Consider the following 25,265-nt stretch of genomic DNA (forward strand, 5'->3'; position numbering starts at 1 on the left):
TCCTCTTGTTTAAGAAGGGTAGCAAGCATAATGCAGGGAATCATAGACCGGTGAGCCTGACGTCAGTGGTGGGGAAGCGCTGGAGAAGATACTGAGGGATAGGATCTATTCCCATTGGGAAGAAAATGGGCTTATTAGTGCTAAACAGCATGGTTTTGTGCAGGGAAAGTCAAGTCTTACCAATTTGATAGAATTCTTTGAGGAAGTGACAAAGTTGACAGATGAGGGAAGGGCTGTAGATGTCATATTCATGGACTTCAGTAAGGCATTTAATAAGGTTCCCCATGGCAGGCTGATGGAGAAAGTGAAGTTGCATGGGGTCCAGGGTGTACTAGCTAGATGGATAGAGAACTGGCTGGGAAACAGGAGACAGAGAGTTGTAACGGAAGGGAGTTTCTCCGAATGACCAGTCATGTTCTGCAGGGATCCGTGTTGGGACCACTGTTGTTTGTCATATACTTAAATGATCCGGAGGAAGGTATAGATGGTCTGATTAGCAAGTTTGCAGATGACACTAAGATTGGTGGAGTAGCAGATAGTGAAGGGGGCTGTCAGAGAAGGCAGCAGAATATAGATAAATTGGAGAGTTGGGTGGAGAAATGGCAGATGGAGTTCAATCAAGGCAAATGTGAGGTGATACATTTTGGAAGATCCAATTCAAGACTGAACTATACAGTAAATGGAAAAGCCCTGGGGAAAACTAATACAAGACATCTGGGCGTTCAGGTCCATTGTGCCCTGAAGGTGGGAACACAGGTCAATAGGGTGGTCAAGAAGGCATACGGCATGCTTTCCTTCATCGAAAAGGGCATTGAGTACAAGAGTTGGCAGGTCATGTTACAGTTGTATATGACTTTGGTTCGACCACATTTGGAATATTGCGTACAGTTCTGGTCGCCACATTACCAAAAGGATGTGGATGATTTGGAGAGGGTGCAGAGAAGGTTCACCAGGATATTGCCTGGTATGTAGGGTGCTAGCTATGAAGAGAGGTTGAGTTGATTAGGATTATTTCCATTAGAAAGATGGAGATTGAGGGGGGACTTGAGTGAGGTCTATAAAATCATGAGAGGTACGGACAGAGTGGATAGCAAGAAGCGTTTTCCCAGAGTCAGGGACTCAATGACTAGGAGTCATGATTTCAAGATGACAGGGGAAAAGTTGAAGGGAGATATGCATGGAAAGTTCTTTATACAGAGGGTGGTGGGTGCCTGGAACGCGTTGTCAGCAGAGGTGGTAGAGGTGGGCACGATAGTGTGTTTTAAGATGTATCTGGACAGGTACATGAATGGGCAGGGAGCAGAGGGATACAGATCCTTGGAAAATCGGCGACAGGTTTAGAATGAGGATCTGGATTGGTGCAGGCTTGGAGGGCTGAAGGGCTTGTTCCTGTGCTGTAATTTTCTTTGTTCTCTTTGTTTGTTGCGTTTGAGAAGGTTCCACATGGTCGGCTCATGCAGAAAGTAAGGAGGCATCGAATAGGGGCAAATGTGGCAGATTGGATTCAGAACTGGCTGGCCCTTAGAAAACAAGGGGTGGTAGTGGGTAGAAAATATTCAACAGTTACGAGTGGTATACCACAAGGATCAGTTCTGGGTCATCTTCTATTTGTGATTTTTGTAGATGATTTGAATGTAGGAGCAGAAAGGCGGATTAGTAAGTTTGCAGATGATATGAAGGTGGGGTGAGTTGTGGACTGTGCGGAGGGCTGTTCTTGGTTACAAAGGGACATTGATAGGTTGCAGAGCTAGTGGAGAAGTGGCAGATGGAGTTTAACCCTGAAAAGTGAGGTGATTCATTTTGGAAGGGCAAATTTGAAAGGAGAATACAGGGTTAACGGAAATATTCTTGGCAGTGTGGCAGTGCAGAGGGTTTATGTTCACAGTTCCCTGAAAGCTGCCACCCAGGTGGATAGTGTTGTTAAGAAGGCGTATGGTGTGCTAGTTTTCATTAATAGAGGGACTGAGATCAAGAGCCGTGAAGTTGCAGAAAGATTTAGACAGTTTAGGAGTGGTCCAGGAAATGGCTGATGAAACTCAATGAGAGCAAATGTGAGGTTTTGTACTTTGGAAAAAGAATACAGGCTTGGACTATTTTCTAAATGGTGAGAAAATTCGCAAAGCAGAAGTACAAAGGGATCTGGGAGTGTTGATCCAGGATTCTCTAAAAGTTAACTTGCAGGTAGAGTCCATGATTAAGAAAGCGAATGTAATGTTGTTTACCTCAAGAAGGTTGGAATATAAAAGCAGCGATGTCCTCACGAAGGACATACTAGCCCTGGAGCGTGTCCAGCAGAGATTCACACGGATGATCCCTGAAATGGTAGGTTTAATGTATGATGAACAGCTAAGGATCCTGGGATTGTAGTCATTAGAGTTTAGAAGGTTGAGGGGAGATCTAATAGAAACTTACAAGATAATGTAGGGCTTAGAAGGGGTGGACGCTGGGAAGTCGTTTCCATTAGGCGGGGAGACTAGGACCCGTGGGCACAGCATTAAAATTAGAGGGGGTAAATTCAAAACTGAAATGAGACGACATTTCTTCAGCCAGAGAGTGGTGGGCTTGTGAAATTCATTGCCACAGAGTGCAGTGGAGGCTGGGACGTTGGATGCCTTCAAGGCAGAGATCAATAAATTCTTGATCTCACAAGGAATCAAGGGCTACGGGGAGAGTGCAGGGAAGTGGAGTTGAAATGCCCATCAGCTATGATTTAAATAGCGGAGTGGACTTGATGGGTCGAATGGCCTTACTTCCACTCCTATGTCTTATGGTCTTATGGTCTAAGTTATGCTCCAGCTATACAAAACCTTGGTTCAGCCACATCTGGAGTATTGTCTCCAGTTCCGGTCACCTCATTACAGGAAAGATGTGGAAGCATTGGAAAAGGTGCAGAGGAGATTTACCAGGATGTTGCCAGGAATGAAGGGAAGGTCTTACGAGGAAAGGTTGAGGGAGCTAGGGCTTTTCTCTTTAGAACGATGAAGGATGAGAGGTGATTTGATAGAGGTGTACAAAATGATCAGAGGTATAGATAGAGTGGACAGTCAGAGACCTTTTCCTGGGGTGGAGGTAGCTATTATAAGGGGGCATAGTTTTAAAATGAGTGGAGGTAGATATTGGGGAGATGTCAGAGGAAGGTTCTTTCCTCAGAGAGTAGTTGTTGGAGTGGAATGCATTGCCAGGGAGGGTAGTGGAGTCGGCCTCATTAGGGGCATTTAAGCAGCAATTAGATAGGTATATGGATGACAGTATAAGGTAGGGGTGGAGGTTAGAAAGAACTTAGGTTTAGGGTAAAAGTTCCGCACAACATCTTTGGCCGAAGGGCCTGTACTGTGCTGTACTGTTCTATGTTCAATGACTACCACTGCCAGCAGCGCATTCCACACACCCACTCTGTGTGAAGAGCCTACCTCTGACATCTCCCCTACCATCCTCCTCCAGTCACCTTAAAATTATGCCTCCTTGTGATAGTCATTTCAGCTCTGGGACTATCCACTCTTTCTCATCATCTTGTAAACCTGTATCAAGTCACCTCTCATCCTTCTTTGCTCCAATGAGAAAAGCCCTAGCTCCTTCAACCTTTCCTCATAAGACCTTCGCTCCAGTCCAGGCAGCATCCTGGTAAATCTCATCTGCACCCCCTCTCAAGCTTGTATATCTTTCCTCTCATGAGGTGACCAGAACTGAACACAATATTCCAATTTTTGCCCTGTGGCTCGTCGGGCCATCTACACTCTGCATGAGAAATTCTTCCTGAACCCGTTTAACAAATTTCTCTCCAATCAAGTCCTTAATACTATGGCAGTTCCAGTCAATGTTAGGAAAGTTAAAATCCCCTACTATTACAACCCTATTACTCTTGCAGCTATCTGCAATCTTCTTATGTATTTCCTCCTCAATCTCCCACCAACTACTGGGGTTCGTATAGTGCAATGTTTTCCAAGTAATTTCCCTCTTTTTATTTCTCAGTTCTACTCATATAGACTCAGTGGTCAAATGCTCAAGAAAGTCTTCTCCTAGTACTTTCATGATCTTTTTCCTTCTCAAAAACACAATTCCCCCTCCTCTCTTGGCTCCCCTTCCCTCCTTCCTGTAGCATTTCATCACAGAATCATAGAATCCCTACAGTGTGGAAACAAGCCCTTCCGCCCAACAAGTCCACACTGACCCTCAGAGCATCCCACCCAGACCCATCCCCCTATAACTCACCTAATCTACAAATCCCTGAACACAGCGGGTAATTTAGCATGGCACCCGGATCCCTTGAGCTGAGGTTGCAATGCTAACCACTGAGCCACCCTGCTGCCCATTTATACCCCAGAACATTGACCTACCAGACCTGTCCCTCCCTCAGCTTTGTTTCTCTAATAATTACAATATTCTAGTCATATGTACTCATCCATGCCTTGAGTTCATTTGCCTTACCCGTCAGGCCTCTTGTATTGAAATAAATGCAGTTTAACCCAGGCTTCTCTGATTCCTGTCATGCTCTTACCTGCCTTGGCCAGGCTGGTTTAAATCCTTCCATGTGGCTCCAGCAAACCGCCCCGCCAGGATACTGATCATCTTCCAGTTCAGATGCAAACATTCCCTCTTGTACAGGTCACGACTACCCCAGAAGAGATCCCAATGATCCAAGAATCTGAATCCCCGTCCCCTGCAACAGCTCTAAAAGCCACACATTCATCTGCTAAACCTCCTATTCCTACTCTCACTAACACATGGCACCAGAAGTTATCCAGAAATTACCTGCATTTGAAACTTCTGCCTAGCTCCATATAATCACTCTTGAAGATCTCAACCCTTTTCCTACCCTTGGTCTAAGCACGAAACGTCAGCTTTTGTGCTCCTGAGATGCTGCTTGGCCTGCTGTGTTCATCCAGCTCCACACTTTGTTATAATGGGTAGTTCAGGGTCTTTTTTTTGCGAGTAGAGTGTAGATGTTTTGCGAAGCGGTCATCAAGTCTACGCTTCGTTTCCCCAATGTAGAGAAGGCTACATTATCAGCAGCGAATGCAGTAAACTAGATTCATGGAAGTGTAGGTGAAGTGTTGCTTCGCCTGGGAGAAGAGTTTGGACGCTTGGATACTGGGAAGGAGGAGCTAAATGCGTAGGTGTTGGCACCTTTGCCAGTTACAGGTGATGGTGCCGTAGGGCTGTGTGGAGGTGCTGGGGGTGAAGGAAGTGTGGACCAGGATGTCCCAGAGGAAGGCGGACAAGGGAGGGGAGGGGAATTTGTGTCTGGTGGTGGCATCTTGCTGGGTGGTGGTGGAAAGGGCGTCCGATGATCTTCTGGATGTGGTGCTGGTGGGATGGTAGGTGAGGATAAGGGGAACTCTATTGCTGTTGCGGGAGGGAAGAGAAGGGGTGAGGGCGGAAGTGTGGGAGGTGGGTCTGACCTGGCTGAGGGCCCTGTCGATAATGGAGCTGGGGAATTCTCGATTGAGGGAGCATGTGGACATTTCGGAGGCTCCTTTGTCGAAGTTGGCCTCATCTGAACGACATGACACCAAACTCTTCTCCTGCTGTCTCACATCCCTGCTCATTCCTTTGGACAAGAGTCCACCTCCCGACACAGACGGCTTTGCCCAACTCCAACACTCTCCCTCCACCTGGACCCCTCCCTCCAACATTTTACCTGCACTGAATCTTTTCATTGAGATCTATGAACGTGACATGAGTCTCCACAATTTCACTGCCCCTCTCAACAAATCCAACCTATCTCCCTCCGAACTGACTGCACTCCATGCACTCAGATCTAATCCTGACTGTGTCATCAAGCCTGCCGATAAGGGTGGTGCTGTTGTAGTATGGCATACTGACCTCTACCTTGCAGAGGCTGAGCGCCAGCTCTCGGATATTTTCTCCCACCTTCCCCAGACCATGACTCTACCATGGCGCATTAAGCCATTGTATCCACCAAAGTTATGGATCTCATTTCATCAGGTGATCTCCCCCCCTTCCACTTCCAAGCTAATAGCCCCCCAAACCCACACAGCTCATTTCTACCTCTTGCCAAAAATCCACAAACAGGATTGTCTGGGCACATCTATTGTTTCAGCCTGCTCATGTCCCACGGAACTCATCTCTTCCAATCCTCTCCCGATTCTCTCCCCGGTCCAATCCCTTTCCACATACATCCATGATTCATCTGACGCCTCACGTCGGTTTCAAAGCTTCCAGCTTACCGGCTCCAGCCTCTCTACCATGGATGTGCAATACTTCCACACACCCATTCCCCACCAGGAGGGCTTTAGATTAGATTCGATTAAATTCCCTAAAGTGTGGAAACAGGCCCTTCGGCCCAACAACCGCCCTTTGAAGCATCCCACCCTGACCCATTCCCATATAACCCATACACCCCTGAACACTACAGGCAATTTAGCATGGCCAATCCACCTAGCCTGCACATCTTTGGACTGTGGGAGGAAACTGGAGCACCCAGAGAAAACCCACACAGACACGGGGAGAATATGCAAACTCCACACAGACAGTCACCCGAGGCTGGAATCGAACCCGGGTCCCTGGTGCTGTGAGGCTGCAGTGCGAACCACTGAGCCACCGTGCTGCCCTAAGGGCTCTCTGTTTCTTCCTGGAGAAAAGATCTGAACCATTACCACCCACCACCACCCTCCTCCGCTTGGCTGAGCTTGTCCTCACCCTCAACAACTTCTCTTTCAACTCCTGTCATTTTCTGCAGATAATAGCGGTCGCCATGGGTACCCGCATGGGCCCTAGTTATACCTGTCTCTTTGTGGGGTACATGGAATATTCTTTGTTCCAGTCCTATTTCGGCCCCCACCCACAACTCCTTCTCCGATACATCAATTATATCATCAATACTGCTTCCGTCTCTCGTCTGGAATTGCAAAATTTCATCAATTTTGCTTCCAATTTCCATCCTGCCCTCACTTTCACCTGGTCTATCTCCGACTCCTCCATTCTCTTCCTCAACATTTCTGTTTCTATTTCTGGGGAGAGACTGGCCCCTAATATCCATAACAAACCCAATGACTCCCACAGATACCAGGACTATACATCCTCACACACCACTTCACTGCAACTCGTGTTTATCACACTCTCTGCCCCCTGTACATTCTTCATTGAATCCAACTGCCTTTCCAAACGAACTACATATTTTGCCGGTCACAGTTCCTGCTGTCATAGTCTTCAGGGACACTGGACTACTCCTTGATCTCCCATAATTTTTAAATATCAGAATATACCTTATTCATAAAAAACACATTTACATATACATTGTCACAGGTGCAGTTCGGTTCTGTGTAGTACCATACCAAAGAAACCAAACAAACATTAGAGTTTGGCTATTCTAATAAATCAAAGGCATCTCTTATTTGAACTAGACCTTTTCTAAATTTCAAAAATATACTTTAGTCATAAAATGAGTTTTTGTATTTAATTTCCCAAATCTGGCAGAAGGAGACTACCACTGCTCTAACTACCATCTCTGACCCCTCACACTAAGACAAAGAACAGAACTTTCCCTTACCCTGACCTCGTTGCTGATTGCCCTTCGCACTGAAGCCTGGGATTTCACTAAAACCCACACCTAAACCTCCAGCAACATCTCACAACAAAGCAGTCCTCTTCAAAATAGTGCCTCCGCCAGAGCTTGACTCTCATTTACTCACTTCTGGGCAGCTGCTGGTGAATGAGTCAACTCATCCCAGATTCCTGCTTACTTACTTCTCACCAATGCCTTCTGTTGGATTCAATGTCTGACAGGTGTCATGATTCAGAGAGATCTATCTTTGCCCTACCCACAGTAACAACAATGTGAAGACACTGGTCACTGTTTGACACCCCTGCGGGCAGCTACTCTCCACCCACTGGCTCCTGTGCTCTCAGACTTCCACTGGTAAGATTCTAAACCCTAAACGACTATCAGCAGGAAAGATGTTCAGATCCCAGGAAACACAATTGTTATGGTCTATTTAAGGACTGATATATTTTAAAGAAAAAAATTGAACTTGCAGTCAGTTAAAAGCTGAGAAAAATGACACGTTATTGAGGTTACTCAGAATAGTTCGAAGTATTCATTCCAAACTCCATCTACACTTCTCACTGCTGCGGAAAGGCTGCCTATATCATCAAAGACCCCTTCCACTCCGTTAATAATTTCTTGCAACAGGCAGAAGATACAGAAGCTTTAACACACATAGATTAGATTAGATTCCCTACAGTGTGGAAACAGGCCTTTCTGCCCTACAAGTCCACACCGCCCCTTGAAGCATCCCACCCAGACCCATCCCCCTATAACCCACACACCCTGAACATTACGGGCAATTTAGCATGGCCAATGCGCATCTTTGCACTGTGGGAGGAAGCTGGAGCACCCGGAGGAAACCCACGCAGACACAGGGAGAATGTGCAAACTCCGCACAGACAGTTACCAGAGGCTGGAATCGAACCTGGGTCCCTGGCGCTGTGAGGCTGCAGTGCTAACCACTGAGCCACCGTGCCGCCCAGTTCAAGAACAACTTCTTACCTGCCGTTGTTAGCCTTTTGAATGGACCACTCTAATTTCAAACATAATGTTGACCTTGCTTTTGTGCACTTCCTGTGCAGCTATAACTTGTATGCTTCATTCTGTCTAAACACCTTATGATCTGTATGTCATTGCATGTTATGATCTGGATGCACTGCTCCGTAAAACAAAATTTTTCACTGTATTAGGTACATGTGACAACAATAAATAAATTAAATCAAAAGTTAATTATATTTCTCTTCACAGATGCTGCCAAAGTTTCTCCAGCTTTCTGTTTGTTTCACTGTTTATTATTTCCTCCAGTGTTGCTAATTTCAGAAATCTGTCAATAGGACATCCAACTTTTTAATTAGTTTGCACAATTCTAATTTAAGAAGGTGGACATTGCTTCTTCTGAACAGGACAAACGGACTTAACAGAATAACTATTCTAATGCTGTCAGAAATTTTCAGATCAGCATTTATCAAAAAGACATTACATTTTTTCCTTCAGCAGTTCTAAGTCAGTATCGACTCCAATAAGGTCTTCAATGCAGTTGCAGAATTTTAAGCGTGACAACAGCATACATTCAGCACAGCCCAAATCAGCAACCTGAAAATAATAGAAATTTTTAAAAAGTCAGTAATTAACTGTCCATATTTGGCATTTTACAGAACTGGAAAATTATTACATTAATAATTTCAGTCAAATCCTCTAAAAGTCAAACTGGAGATCCTTTCATAATTATTTTGTTACATTACAGGTGCCAAATGAATGCAAGTTGTTATTACAGATGTAATATTAAATTTTTATATTCATGTCTGCTCTAGAAACCGTCACTTCCTCAATCACTGCACAACGGAACAGCAATGCAAGGTTTGCATCTGACTGTCAAAGGCTCACCATTCACAGGTGTCAAAGGATCATTCATTTCCAATCTCTGAGTATTTGCTTCTACACAATGAAGTATTAGTGAAAACAAGGACTGGAAGAATCATAAAAACATCCACAGGGCTGAAAACAGACCAATCATATGAACCTCAGTAATTAAGAGATAAGCATCCTTCAAAATGCTTATCATTCCAAATGTAGATTAGTAGATCATATACTAAATGGAAATATTTGACAAGCAAATTAAATCACATAGCCTAGAAGGTGAAATGTTCAAACCCAATTTAGCTCAGGTTTGCAAAAAAAAAATTCTAGGAATGAAGAAGGGAGTGAGATTAATTGGTTGGGCAGCACAGGCACAAAAGACCAAATGGTCTTCTGTGCTGTATCATTTTATGATTACTGACAGCATAAAATGAAGTAAAAGCCTTCACTCCTCAATGAAGTATCATGGGGGCACGGCTTGCAACAGCTCAGAGTGCGATTTGGCCGAATGCACTTTTGATTTTTCTTGGTGAGGGTTATCAATATAATCCAGCTTTCCTTTCAACTTCATCCCTTTCTCTTCAAATGTTCCATTTCAAGTAATTTATCCAATTCCCTTTTGAAACTTTTAGTACATCTGCCATATGCTTTGCAAGATTGAATCTTTAATGTTTAGGAAAGAAATTCAATCGTCAACTATATGAAATTTGCAGATGGTCATGTTTTTAGTTCTGAATGGAATCAAAGGATACAGGGATACTGCAGCAAAATGTGACTGAGGAAGAAGATCAATCATGGTCAGATTGAACTGTGACAGAAACAAATGGCCTACTTGTTTTATAATTTTAGGGTCTCTGTTGATCATAAGGGGTATGTCTGTTACTTACAAAATGTCCTGATGAAAGCTTCAATGTCAAGATGACAAGCTTCAACAAAATGTGCCTTTCTTTCAGCAATATAAAAATCAGGCAGGACTAAACAGACCAGGTACATGGATACTGTTTTCCGCAATCAGGGGTTACCAAAGGTTCAAGGCTTCAGGATGCAGGGTAGGCCATTTTGGACTGAGATGAGGTGAAATTTTTTAAACTCAGAAGGTGGTGAACCCCTGGAATTCTCTGCCTCAGAAAGTTGTGGAGGCCAAATCATTGGATATAAACAAATATATTTCTAGAGTCTAGAAGTGTCAAGGACTATAGGGAGAGAGACATTTAAATGATCCGCCATGATTATGTTGAATGGTATAGAAGGCTCCAAGACCCAAACGGTTTCATCCTACTCCTATTTTCTATGCGTCTGTTAAGAAATGCAAAACATCTCTGGACTGAGGACAAATGTACAAAGTCCTCTTAGCTCACATATTGGTAACTCTCAAAGATGATAACATCATTCATCAATGCTGGAAAGAACATTTCCAACAACTCCACAATCGTGAATTCTTAGGAATAGTTGATCATCGTTGGGCTATTCCCCCTCCCTACCTCCCCACCTATCTTATTTTCTCTCCATCTTCGGTCCGCCTCCCCCCTCTCCCTATTTATTCCAGAGCCCTCTCCCCATCCCCGTCTCTGATGAGGGGTCTAGGCCCAAAACGTCAGCTTTTGTGCTCCTGAGATGCTGCTTGGCCTGCTGTGTTCATCCAGCTTCACACTTTATTATCCTGTAAGTAAAGGCAGTTTTAGTATGGAAGGGCAAAATGCATTAGCACAGGCTTGGAGGGCCGAAAGGCCTGTTCCTGTGTTGTATTATTCTTTGTTCTAATAACCTATGGTAGAATCCAGAGTTTATTCTTCAATAATTAATTCATAATTTGGTTAATGTAGTTACTAAGCAAGCAAAGTATTAATTAATACTATACTGTTTAACAAGTCAATATTAGGTACTCATGGTGCATCATGAGTGCCTGTGCCTGTATCTGCATTCTGCTTGTCAAGTGAAAAATGCCATATTTTCCTTAGCCCAAAGTAAGGTCGTGACTTGAAAATAAAAAAATGCTAGAGATCACAGCAGATCATCAGCATCCATGGATAGAAATCAAGTAAGCGTTTCGAGTCTAGCTTCATCCGATGAAGAGTTACCGAGATTCAATTCAATCATGGCTGCTGGGTTTTTCAACCCCATTCTCCCTCTTTCCCCCCATAACTTTTGGGCCTCTTGACAATCAAGAACCTATCTCTGTCTTACATCTACTCAATGACCTGTCCTCCACAGCCCTGGAATAAATTCCAGGGTTCATTAAGGAGAGGCAACGGCCTCGTGGTATTATCACTGGACTGTTAATCCAGAGGCCGGACAACATTCTGGTGTCCTGGGTTTGAATCCCACCATGGCATATGGTGGAATTAAGGGCTATGGGCAGAGTGCAGGGAAGTAGAGTTGAAATGCCCGTCAGCCATGAAGAAATGGCAGAGTGGACTCAATAGGCTGAATGGCCTTCCACACCTGTGTCTTATTGGATTCAAATTATAAGACCATAAAATATCTGGAATTAAGAATCTAATGATGACCATGAATCCATTGTTGATTGTCAGGAAAAACCCATCTGGTTCACTAATGTTCTTTAGGGAAGGAAACTAACATCCTTACCTGGTCTGACCTACATGTGACTCCACACCCACAGCAATGTGGTTGACTCTGGGTAATTAGGGATGGGCAATAAATGCTGCCTTGTCAGTGATGCCCACATTCCGTGAATGAACAAAGAAAAATAACCTCTTCAGGCTGTTCAGTGTTCTTTAAGTTTCGATTAAATCATCCTTCATCGTTTCAAAATCCATCCAGTGTTAAGATGGAACATATGGTTCAAAAAGGTCCACTGTTACATAACTATGGCTTGGTTACAGAACAAATGTGAAGCCACTTTTGTTGTTTCATTGTCAAAGTTGGATAGGGTTAGGCTTCAGTTAGTTTAGTTTTAGAACATATAGAACATTACAGTACAGTACAGGCCCTTCGGCTGTCGATGTTGTGCCGACCTGTCATACCGATCTCAAGCCCATTTAACCTACACTATTCCATGTACGTCCATATGCTTGTCCAATGACGACTTAAACGTACCTAAAGTTGGCGAATCTACTACCGTTGCAGGCAAAGCGTTCCATTCCCTTACTACTCTGAGTAAAGAAACTACCTCTGACATCTGTCCTATATCTTTCACCCCTCAATTTAAAGCTGTGCCCCTTCGTGCTCGCCGTCACCATCCTAGGATAAAGGCTCTCCCTATCCACCCTATCTAACCCTCTGATTATTTTATATGTTTCAGTTAAGTCACCTCTCAACCTTCTTCTCTCCAATGAAAACAGCCTCAAGTCCCTCAGCCTTTCCTCGTAAGACCTTCCCTCCATACCAGGCAACATCCTAGTAAATCTCCTCTGCACCCTTTCCAAAGCTTCCACATCCTTCTTATAATGCGGTGACCAGAACTGTACACAATACTCCAAGTGCGGCCGCACCAGAGTTTTGTACAGCTGCAGCATAACCTCTTGGTTCCAGAACTCGATCCCTCTATTAATAAAAGCTAAAACACTGTATGCCTTCTTAACAACCCTGTCAAACTGGGTGGCAACTTTCAAGGATCTGTGTACATGGACACCGAGATCTCTCTGCTCATCTACACTGCTGAGAATCTTACCATTAGCCCTGTATTTTGCCTTCCGGTTACTCCTACCAAAGTGCATCACCTCACACTTGTCTGCATTAAACTCCATTTGCCACCTCTCAGCCCAGCTCTGCAGCTCATCTATGTCTCTCTGCAACCTACAGCATCCTTCGTCACTATCCACAACTCCACCGACCTTAGTGTCGTCTGCAAATTTACTCACCCATCCTTCTATGCCCTCATCCAGGTCATTTATAAAAATGACAAACAGCAGTGGACCCAACACCGACCCTTGCGGTACACCACTAGTAACTGGTCTCCAGGATGAACATTTCCCATCAACTACCACCCTCTGTCTTCTTTCAGCAAGCCAATTTCCGATCCAAACTGCTATATCTCTCACAATTCCATTCCTCCGCATTTTGTACAATAGTCTATTGTGGGGAACCTTATCGAACGCCTTGCTGAAATCCATATACACCACCACATCAACCGGTTTATTCTCATCTACCTGTTTGGTCACCTTCTCAAAGAACTCAATAAAGTTTGTGAGGCACGGCCTTCCCTTCACAAAACCGTGCTGACTATCCCTAATCAATTTATTCTCTTCTAGATGATTATAAATCCTATCCCTTATAACCTTTTCCAACACTTTACCAACAACTGAGGTAAGGCTCACTGGTCTATCATTACCAGGGTTGTCTCTACTCCCCTTCTTGAACAGGAGAACCACATTTGCTATCCTCCAGTCATCTGGCACTATTTCTGTAGACAATGACAAGTTAAAGATCAATGCCAAAGGCTCGGCAATCTCCTCCCTGGCTTTCCAGAGGATCCGAAGATAAATCCCATCCGGCCCAGGGCACTTATCTATCTTCACCCTCTGAAGGATTTCTAATACCTCTTCCTTGTGAACCTCAATCCCACCTAGTCTAGTAGCCTGTATCTCAGTATTCTCCTTGACAACATTGTCGTTTTCTAGAGTGAATACTGTTGAAAAATATTAATTTAGCGCTTCCCCTATCTCATCTGACTCCACACACAACTTACCACTACTATCCTTGATTGGGCCTAATCTTACTTTTGTCATTCTTTTATTCCTTAAATACCTATAGAAAGCCTTAGGGTTTACCCTAATCCTATCCGCCAACAACTTCTCATGTCTCCTCCTGGCTCTTCTGAGCTCTCTCTTTAGGTCTTTCCTGGCTACCTCGTAGCCCTCAAGTGCGCTAACTGAGCCTTCACATCTCATCCTAACATAAGCGTTCTTCTTCCTCTTGACCAGAGATTCCACCTCCTTCGTAAACCACGTCTCCCACACTCTACAGCTTCCTCCCTGCCTGACAGGTACATATTTATCTAGGACACCCAGGAGCTTTTCCTTGAATAAGCTCCACATTTCTAATGTGCCCATCCCCTGCAGTTTCCTTCCCCATCCTATGCTCCCTAAATCTTGCCTAATCTTATCGTAATTGCCTTTCCCCCAGCTATAACTCTTGCCCAGTGGTATACACCTATCCCTTTCCATCACTAAAGTAAACATAACAGAATTGTGATCGCTATCACCAAAGTGCTCATCTACTTCCAAATCTAACACCTGGCTGGGCTCATTACCCAGTACCAAATCTAATGTGGTTCCGCCCCTTGTTGGCCTATCTACATACTGTGTCAGGGAGCCCTCCTGCACACACTGGACAAAAACTGACCCATCTATTGTACTCAAACTATAGTGTTCCCAGTCAATATCTGGAAAGTTGAAGTCCCCCATGACAACTACCCTGTCTCTCTCACTCCTATCGAGAATCATCTTTGCTATCCTTTCCTCTACATATATGGAACTATTTGGAGGCCTACAGAAAACTCCCAACAGGGTGGTGTCTCCTTTCCTGTTTCTAACCTCAGCCCATACTACCTCAGTTGACGAGTCCCCAGACATCCTTTCTGCAACTGTAATACTGTCCTTGACCAACAATGCCACACCTCCCCCGCTTTTACCATCTTCTCTGTTCTTACTGAAACATCTTAATCCCGGAACCTGCAACAACCATTCCTGTCCCTGCTCTTTCCATGTCTCCGAAATGGCCACAACATCGAAGTCCCAGGTACTAACCCATGCTGCAAGTTCACCCACCTTATTCCGGATGCTCCTGGCATTGAAGTAGACACACTTCAATCCAACTTCTTGCTTGCCGATGCCATCTTGCTTCCCTGAAACTTTATTTCGGACCACCCTACTCTCAACCTTTTCTTTAGTCGAACTACAATTTTGGTGCCCATCCCCCTGCTGAATTAGTTTAAACCCACCCGAATAGCCTCAGCAAATATCCCCCCCAGGATATCGGTAACCCTCTGGTTCAGGTGAAGACCATCTTGCTTGTAGAGGTCCCACCTACCCCAGAAAGAGCCCCAATTATTCAAGAATCCAAAACCCTCCCTCCTGCACCATCCCTGTAGCCACGTATTCAACTCCTCTCTCTCCCTATTCCTCGCCTCACTAGCACGTGGCACGGGCAACAAACCAGAGACAACAACTCTGTTCGTCCTAGCTCTCAGCTTCCATCCTAGCTCCCTGAATTTCTGCCTTAAATCCCCATCTCTCTTCCTACCTATGTCATTGATGCCAATGTGGACCATGACTTGGGGCTGCTCCCCCTCCCCCTTAAGGATCCCAATAACACGATCAGAGACATCACGCACCCTGGCACCTGGGAGGCAACATACCAACCGTGAGTCTCTCTGGTCCCCACAGAACCTCCTATCTGTGCCCCTAACTATGGAGTCCCCAATGACTACTGCTCTGCTCCTCTTCCCCCTTTCCTTCTGAGCAGCAGGGAAGGACTCTGTGCCAGAGACCTGTGCCCCACTGCTTTCCCCTGGTAAGTCGTCCCCCCAACAGTATCCAAAACGGTATACTTATTGTTGAGGGGAATAACCACAGGGGATCCCTGCACTCCCTGCCGGTTCCCTTTCCGTCCCCTGACCGTAACCCATCTGCCTTTTTCCTGTACTTGAGGAGTGATTACCTCCCTGTAACTCCTCTCAATAAGCCCCTCTGCCTCCCGGATGATCCGAAGTTCATCCAGCTCCAGTTCCCTAATGTGGTTTTCAAGGAGCTGGAGTTGGGTGCACTTCCCGCAGATGTAGTCAGCAGGGACACTAGTGGTGACCCTTACCTCCTACACTCTGCAGGAGGAACATTCAACTGCCTTGACCTCCGTTCCCATTATTCTAAATTCCCAAAGACTTAAAAAAAATAAAAAATAAACTTGTTACCTTACCAATCAGGCACACAGAACCTTTTTTTTTCGGTTAGAGGAGGAGGATGGGTGGGAGACACTACCCTGGTAGTGTTTCGGCTAACGTAACCACACAAATATATTACCTCACTCACTTGCCAGACCCGTGTCGGCTCCTGCTCAGCGTCCCTCCGCCTATTCACGAGGTAAGCTTTTTAACGATTCAAAAACAGTGACTCACCGGCTTCCCCACAGGCGCCTGCTCCAAGCTCCCGCTCGCGCTGCAACCAGAAAACTTAAGCATCTTAAGCATATGGTGTTTTGGCTTTCATTAACAGGGGGATTGAGTTTAAGAGTCGCGAGATCTTGTTGCAGCTCTATAAAACTTTGGTTAGACCGCACTTGGAAAACTGCGTCCAGTTCTGGTCGCCCTGTTATAGGAAAGATGTGGATGCTTTGGAGAGGCTTCAGAGGAGGTTTATCAGGATGCTGCCTGGACTGGAGGGCTTATCTTATGAAGAGAGGTTGACTGAGCTCGGACTCTTTTCATTGGAGAAAAGGAGGAGGAAAGGGGACCTAATTGAGGTATACAAGATAATGAGAGGCATAGATAGAGTTGATAGCCAGAGACTATTTCCCAGGGCAGAAATGGCTAACACGAGGGGTCATAGTTTTAAGCTGGTTGGAGGAAAGTATAGAGGGGATGTCAGAGGCGGGTTCTTTACACAGAGAGCTGTGAGACCATGGAATGCGTTGCCAGCAGCAGTTGTGGAAGCAAGGTCATTGAGGACATTTAAGAGACTGCTGGACATGCATATGGTCACAGAAATTTGAGGGTGCATACATGAGGATCAATGGTCGGCACAACATCGTGGGCTGAAGGGCCTGTTCTGTGCTGTACTGTTCTATGTTAAAGAGAATCATTCACCTTGGCTCAAAGTATGTAACAGATCGAAATATAAATTTGCTACTTTGGAATCAGTTCTGAGGAGGGATCACCGGACCTGAAATATTAACTCTGTTTTTCCCTTCACAGATGCTGTCAGACCCGCTGAGCTTTTCCAGCAACTTTGTTTATGTACTTTAGAATTAAAACATAGAACATTACAGCACAGCACAGGCCCTTTGGCCAACAATGTTGTACCGATCTATTACCCTACTAAGATCAAACGACCCTGCATATCCTACATTATACTATCATCCGTGTGCCTATCCAAGAGTTGTTTAAATGTCCCAAGTGTCTGACTCCACTACCACCATCGGCATCGCATTCCACACGCCCACCACTCTTTGTGTAATAAATCTACCTCTGACATCTCCCTGCAATCACCTTAAAATTATGCCCCCTCATATTAGCCTTTTCCGAACTGGGGAAATAATCTCTGGCTCTCCAATCCATCTATGCCTCATCATCTTGTAAACCTCTATCAAGTCACCTCTCATCCTTCTTTGCTCCAAGGGGAAAAGCCCCAGCTCTCTCAACCTTTCCTTATTCGACCTGCCCTCCAGTCCAGGCAGCATCCTGATAAATCTCCCCTGCACCCTCTCTAAAGCTTCCACATCTTTCCTATAATGAGGTGACTGGAACTGAACACAATATTCCAAGTGTGGTCTCACCGGGGTTTTATAGAGCTGCAGCATAACCTCTTGGTGCTTAAACTCAATTCCCCTGCCAATGAAATCAAACACACCACACACATTCTTAACAGCCCTGTCAACTTGGGAAGCAACTTTGAGGGATCTATGGGCATGCACCCTAAGACCTCTCTGTTCCTCCACACTGCCGAGAATCCCACCATTAACCTTGTATTCCGCATTCAAATTCAGCCTTCCAAAATGAATCCCTTCACACTTTTCCGGGCTGAATTCCATCTGCAACTTCTTGGCCCTGATCTGCATCCTGTCAATATCCCGTTTTTACCGACAACAGCTCTCCATGCTATCCACAACTCCACCAACGTTTGTGACATCGAAAAACTTACTCACCGACCCTGCCACTACCTCATCCAAGTCACTTATAAAGATCACAAAGAGCAGAGGTCCCAGAACAGATTGCTGCGAGAAACCAGTGGTCACTGAGCTCCAGGCTGAATACTTTCCGTCTACTGCCACCCTCTGTCTTCTGTTGGATTACCAGTTTTGTATGTAGACAACAAAATTTCCCTGAATCCCATGCCTCCTGAGCCTACCATGTGGAACCTTATCGAGTGCCTTACTAAAGTCCATATACACCACAAGCACTGCTCTACCTTCATCAATGTGTTTTGTCATATCCTCAAAGAATTCAATAAGGCTTACAAGGAACATAGAACATAGAACATTACAGCACAGTACAGGCCCTTCGGCCCTCGATGTTGTGCCGACCTGTCATACCGATCTCAAGCCCATCTAACCTACACTATTCCATGCATGTCCATTTGCTTGTCCAATGATGACTTAAATGTACCTAAAGTTGGCAAATCTACTACCATTGCAGGCAAAGCGTTCCATTCCCTTACTACTCTCTGAGTAAAGAAACTACCTCTGACATCTGTCCTATATCTTTCACCCCTCAATTTAAAGTTATGCCCCCGCGTGCTCGCCATCACCATCCTAGGAAAAAGGCTCTCCCTATCCACCCTATCTAACCCTCGGATTATTTTATATGTTTCAATTAAGTCACTTCTCAACCTTCTCTCTAATGAAAACAGCCTCAAGTCCCTCAGCCTTTCCTCGTAAGACCTTCCCTCCATACCAGGCAACATCCTAGTAAATCTCCACTGCACCCTTTCCAAAGCTTCCACATCCTTCTTATAATGCGGTGACCAGAACTGTACACAATACTCCAAGTGCGGCCGCACCAGAGTTTTGTACAGCTGCAGCATAACCTCTTGGTTCCAGAACTCGATCCCTCTATGAATAAAAGCTAAAACACTGTATGCCTTCTTAACAACCCTGTCAAACTGGGTGGCAACTTTCAAGGATCTGTGTACATGGACACCGAGATCTCTCTGCTCATCTACACTGCTAAGAATCTTACCATTAGCCCTGTACTTTGCCTTCCGGTTACTCCTACCAAAGTGCATCACCTCACACTTGTCTGCATTAAACTCCAATTGCCACCTCTCAGCCCAGCTCTGCAGCTTATCTATGTCTCTCTGCAACCTACAGCATCCTTCGTCACTCTCCACAACTCCACCGACCTTAGTGTCGTCTGCAAATTTACTAACCCATCCTTCTACGCCGTCATCCAGGTCATTTATAAAAATGACAAACAGCAGTGGACCCAACACCGACCCTTGTGGTACACCACTAGTAACTGGTCTCCAGGATGAACATTTCTCATCAACTACCACCCTCTGTCTTCTTTCAGCAAGCCAATTTCCGATCCAAACTGCTATATCTCCCACAATTCCATTCCTCCGCATTTTGTACAATAGCCTACGGTGGGGAACCTTAGCGAACGCCTTGCTGAAATCCATATACAACACATCAACCGGTTTACTCTCATCTACCTGTTTGGTCACCTTCTCAAAGAACTCAATAAGGTTTGTGAGGCATGACCTTCCCCTCACAAAGCCATGCTGACTATTTCTAATCAAACTGAGATTTTCCAAATAATCTTAAATACTATCTCTCAGAATCCTCTCTAATAGTTTGCCCACCACAGAAGACAGACTGACTGGTCTGTAATTTCCAGGATTATCCCTATTCCCTTTGTTGAACAAGGGAATGACATCATGATGTGATTTTTCTTCACAGATGCTGCCAGACCTGCTGAACTTCTAGCAACTTCTGTTTTTGTTCCTGTTGGACTATAACCTGGCGTCATGTGACTTCTGACCTATAAAACATAGTACAGCCCCTTCAGAGTGACTGACATTTACAGAATATTGAGGAAGTAATGGGAAGGTGGATCAGTAAGATGACCATCACCTTAAGAAACCAATCAAAAATTAAGAGGCAACTACAAATGATAAAATACCCAACGTTCTGGCAAAGATCTGTAGCTCAGGTTGTGGGTGAAGCTGTTGACTTGCTTGCCAAGCTGGCTTGTTCTCATTCAGACATTCCACCACCATTCATCGCCACAACCTGAGCTACAGATCCTTACCAAAACTTTGAACACTTGAACATCAACTAGCAGCAAAACAGCACAATGAATACTCCTTAATATTGGTACACTCAGACAATAAAGGCCATCAGTTTAGCTAGGACAAGGTAACCACAGTAGCCCAAGCCAAACACAGACATGCACAGTAATTCTTCAAGGCATAGTTCTTCACTCGAAATGCAATCAATAAAAATATAGAATTAGACCATAAGATGTCGGAGTGGAAATAAGGCCATTCGGCCCATCAAGTCCACTCCGCCATTTAAATCATGGCTGATAGGCATTTCAACTCCACTTCCCTGCACTCTCGCCATAGCCCTTAATTCCTTGTGAGATGAAGAATTTGTCGATCTCTGCCTTGAAGGCATCCAATGTCCCGACCTCCACTGCACTCCATGGCAATGAATTCCACTAGCCCGCCACTCTCTGGCTGGAGAAATGTTGTCTCATTTCAGTTTTGAATTTATCCCCTCTAATTTTAAGGCTGTGCCCACGGCTCCTAGTCTCCTCGCCTAACGCAAACAACTTCCTAGCGTCCACCCCTTCTAAACCATACATTATCTTGTAAGTTTCTATTAGATCTCCCCTCAACATTCTAAACTCTAATCAGTACAATCCCAGGATCCTTAGCCATTCATCATACGTTAAACCTACCATTCTAGGGATCATCCGTGTGAATCTCTGCTGGACACGCTCCAGGGCTAGTATGTCCTTCCTGAGGCATAGGGCCCAAAATTGGGCTGAAAGGCCTGTTCTGTGCTGTACTGTTCTATGTTCTATTCCAAATGGGGCCTAACTAGAGCTTTATAAAGCCTCAAAAGCACATCACTGCTTTTATATTCCAACCCTCTTGAGGTAAACGACAACATTACATTCGCTTTCTTAATTACGGACTCTACCTGCAAGTTAACCTTTAGAGAATCCTGGACCAACACTCCCAGATCCCTTTGTACTTCTGCTTTGCGAATTTTCTCACCATTTAGAAAATAGTCCATGCCTGCATTTTTTTTCCAAAGTGCAAAACCTCACATTTACTCACATTGGTCCAGGAAATGGCTGATGAAATTCACTCTCCTAAACTGTCTAAATCTTTCTGCAGCTTCCCCACCTCCTCAGTACTAGCTGCCTGTCCATCTATCTTTGTATCATTGGCAAACTTCACCAGAATGCCCCCAGTCCCTTCATCCAGATCATTAATATATAAGGTGAACAGCTGCGGCCCCAACACTGAACCCTGCAGGACACCACTCGTCACCGACTGCCATTCCGAAAAAGAGCCTTTTATCCCAACTCTCTGCCTTCTGTCAGACAGCCAATCCTCAATCTAAGCCAGTAGCTCACCTCGAACGCCATGGGTCCTCACCTTGCTCAGCAGCCTCCTGTGAGGCACCGTATCAAAGGCCTTTTGGAAGTCTAGATAGATAACAATTGGACCCTGTATACAAACCTATACAGATCAAAACCAGAAATGACACCACTCACCATAATGGACCAAACAGTATAAATTCCAAGTGCAGGAGAATAACACCGCTTCATCGGAGGCTCCACTGACGGTGTCACCGAGCATGGTGACAAAATGTCTGAACGAGAACAAGCCAGCTCGGCGAGCAAGTCAACAACCTCATGATAAAATACTGTCCATGAGGCGGTAGCTAGTCAGGACTCAGATGATAAAGGTTAGGAAATAAGGACAGGAAGGGTTAATAAGCAGCAAACTTTAGCAGCCAAGTGTGTAAAAACAGAAGAAAAAAGATAGAATTCAGTTAGCAGAACACTGCAAGTTTTCAAAACAGTTCTTTGCACAGAAGCAGGCAAAATGTTGCATTCACTTCAACAAACTGCTGTTGACAGGTAGATTCATAGGCAAATATTAACAGCATTCGAAGCAATGAAGAAAGTGAGATTACACTGGAGTCGGGTATTAAAGGGTACGTGAAGTGAGCAGCACAGTGGGTTTGTACTGGATAGTGGAAACCTATGGTAAGTAAGCAGGAGGTTGTGTTTGACAAAGTCCCACATGAGAGATTAAATGCAAGATCAAAGCACATGGGATTGGGGAAGTGTATTGAAGTGGATAGCAAACTGGTTGGAGAGAGGAAGCAAAGGATAGGAATTAATGGGTCCTTTTCAAATTGACAGGCAGTAAGCAACTAGTGGGGTGCCACAGGGATTGATGCTGGGACACTAGCTATTCACAATATATATTATTGATTTGGGCGAGGGAACAAAATGTAACATCTCCAAGTTTGTAGATGATACCAAGTTGGATGGGAGGGTGGCCTGTATCGAGGATGCAGAGATCCCTCAGCACGATCTCAACAGATTGGGTGAGTGGACAATTCAATGGCAGATTCAGTATAATTTTGATAAATGTGAGGTTATTCACTTAGAAGCAAAAACAAGAAGGCAGATTACTGAGATAACAAGGTGCAGAGCTGGATGAATACAGCAGGCCAAGCAGCAGAGGAGCAAGAAAGCATACGTTTAGGGCCTAGACTGAAGAAGGGTCTAGGCCCGAAACGTCAGCTTTCCTGCTCCTCTGATGCTGCTTGGCCTGATGTGTTCATCTAGCTCTACATCTTGTTATCTCAGATTCTCCAGCATCTGCAATACCTGCTATCTCTAAGGGAGATTACTACCTGAATAGCTGTAACTTGGGAGAGGGGAGTGTGCAGTGGGACCTGGAAGGCCAACATACCCTTGACCTTATTTACTACCTGCTGGGACCTGGATGTCCTTGTGCACCAGTCGCTGAAGGTAAGCATGCAGGTGCAGCAGGTTGTAAATAAGGTGAAGGTATATTGGCCTTCATTGCGATGGAGTTTGGAGTACTGTGTTGTTGGAGTTGTATAGGGCCTTGGTGAGACCACATCTGGAATACTGTGTGCAGTTTTGATCTCCTTTTCAGAAGAAGGATGCTCTTGCTCTCGAGGAAGGGCAGTGAAGGTTTACCTGGCTGAATCCGGGGATGGGGGGGGGGGGGCGGTGTCAGACGTATGAGGAGAGATTGACTGGGTTGGGATTGTTTTCGCTAGAGTTCAGACAAATGAGGGGGCATCTCACAGAGAATTATAAAGTTTTAACAGGATTAGACAGAGGAGATGCAGGGATGATGTTCCTGAACATAGAACACAGAATTGTATCAGTGATAATGGGAACTGCAGATGCTGGAGAATCCAAGATAATAAAGTGTGAAGCAGGATGAACACAGCAGGCCAAGCAGCAGCTGAGGAACACAAAAGCTGACGTTTCGGGCCAAGACCCTTCATCAGAGAGGGGGATGGGGTGAGAGTTCTGGAATAAATAGGGAGAGAGGGGGAGGTGGACTGAAGATGGTGAGAAAAGAAGACAGGTAGAGAGGAGAGTATAGGTGGGGAGGTTGGGAGGGGATAGGTCAGTCCAGGGAAGACGGACAGGTCAAGGAGGTGGGATGAGGTTCGTAGGCAGGAATTGGAGGTGCGGCTTGGGGTGGGCGGAAGGGATGGGTGTGAGGAAGAACAGGTTAGGGAGGCAGAGACAGGCTGGGCTGGTTTTGGGATGCAGTGGGGGCAGGGGAAGAGCTGGGCTGGTTGTGTGGTGCAATGGGGGGAGGGGACGAACTGGGCTGGTTTTGGGATGCGATGGGGGAAGGGGAGATTTTGAAGCTGGTGAAGTCCACATTGATACCATTGGGCTGCAGGGTTCCCAAGCGGAATATGAGTTGCTGTTCCTGCAACCGTCGGGTGGCATCATTGTGGCACTGCAGGAGGCCCAAGATGGACATGATATCTAAAGAATGGGAGGGGGAGTTGAAATGGTTCGCAACTGGGAGGTGCCGTTGTTTATTGTGAACCGAGCAGAGGTGTTTACAAAGCGGTCCCCAAGCCTCCGCTTGGTTTCCCCAATGTAGAGGAAGCCACACCGGGTACAATGGATACAGTATACCACATTGACAGATGTGCAGGTGAACCTCTGCTTAATATGGAAAGTCATCTTGGGGGATAGGGATGAGGGAGGAGGTGTGGGGGCAAGAGTAGCATTTCCTGCAGTTGCTCCCATAATGAGGCATTCCACTCCCGCACATCCCAGATGTCCAAATTCTTCAAGGACCGCAACTTTACCCCCACAGTGGTCGAGAACGCCCTTGACCGCGTCTCCCGCATTTCCTGCAACACATCCCTCAAACCCCGCCCTCGCCACAACCGCCCAAAGGGGATCCCCCTCGTTCTCACACACCACCCCACCAACCTCCGGATACAACGTATCATCCTCCGACACTTCCGCCATCTACAATCCGACCTCACCACCCAAGACATTTTTCCATCCCCACCCTTGTCTGCCTTCCGGAGAGACCACTCTCTCCGTGACTCCCTTGTTCGCACCACACTGCCCTCCAACACCACCACACCCGGCACCTTCCCCTGCAACCGCAGGAAATGCTACACTTGCGCCCACACCTCCTCCCTCACCCCTATCCCAGGCCCCAAGATGACTTTCCATATTAAGCAGAGGTTCACCTGCACATCTGCCAATGTGGTATACTGCATCCACTGTACCCGGTGTGGCTTCCTCTACATTCGGGAAACCAAGCGGAGGCTTGGGGACCGCTTTGCAGAACACCTCCGCTCGGTTCGCAATGAACAACTGCACCTCCCAGTCGCAAACCATTTCAACTCCCCCTCCCATTCTTTAGATGACATGTCCATCATGGGCCTCCTGCAGTGCCACAATGATGCCACCCGACGGTTGCAGGAACAGCAACTCATATTCCACTCGAGAACCCTGCAGCCCAATGGTATCAATGTGGACTTCACCAGCTTCAAAATCTCCCCTTCCCCCACCGCATCCCAAAACCAGCCCAGTTCGTCCCCTCCCCCCACTGCACCACACAACCAGCCCAGCTCTTCACCTCCACCCACTGCATCCCAAAACCAGCCCAGCCTGTCTCTGCTTCCCTGACCTGTTCTTCCTCTCACCCATCCCTTCCTCCCACTC

General features: G+C 45.7%; 1 protein-coding gene across 2 annotated transcripts in view; it reads right to left on the reverse strand.

The window, feature by feature from the left end:
• The window catches only part of henmt1 (HEN methyltransferase 1), a 110,317-nt gene that overhangs the window by 70,249 nt on the left and 14,803 nt on the right, over positions 1-25,265 (reverse strand). For both annotated transcript variants that reach the window (XM_048539357.1, XM_059648271.1), the window contains exon 3: positions 8,988-9,100. In XM_048539357.1, the coding sequence (XP_048395314.1) occupies positions 8,988-9,100 (113 nt within the window). The remainder of the gene's footprint in view (positions 1-8,987; positions 9,101-25,265) is intronic.

The sequence above is a fragment of the Stegostoma tigrinum genome, chromosome 8 (genome assembly GCF_030684315.1).
Source record: "Stegostoma tigrinum isolate sSteTig4 chromosome 8, sSteTig4.hap1, whole genome shotgun sequence".
Lineage (NCBI taxonomy): Eukaryota > Metazoa > Chordata > Chondrichthyes > Orectolobiformes > Stegostomatidae > Stegostoma > Stegostoma tigrinum.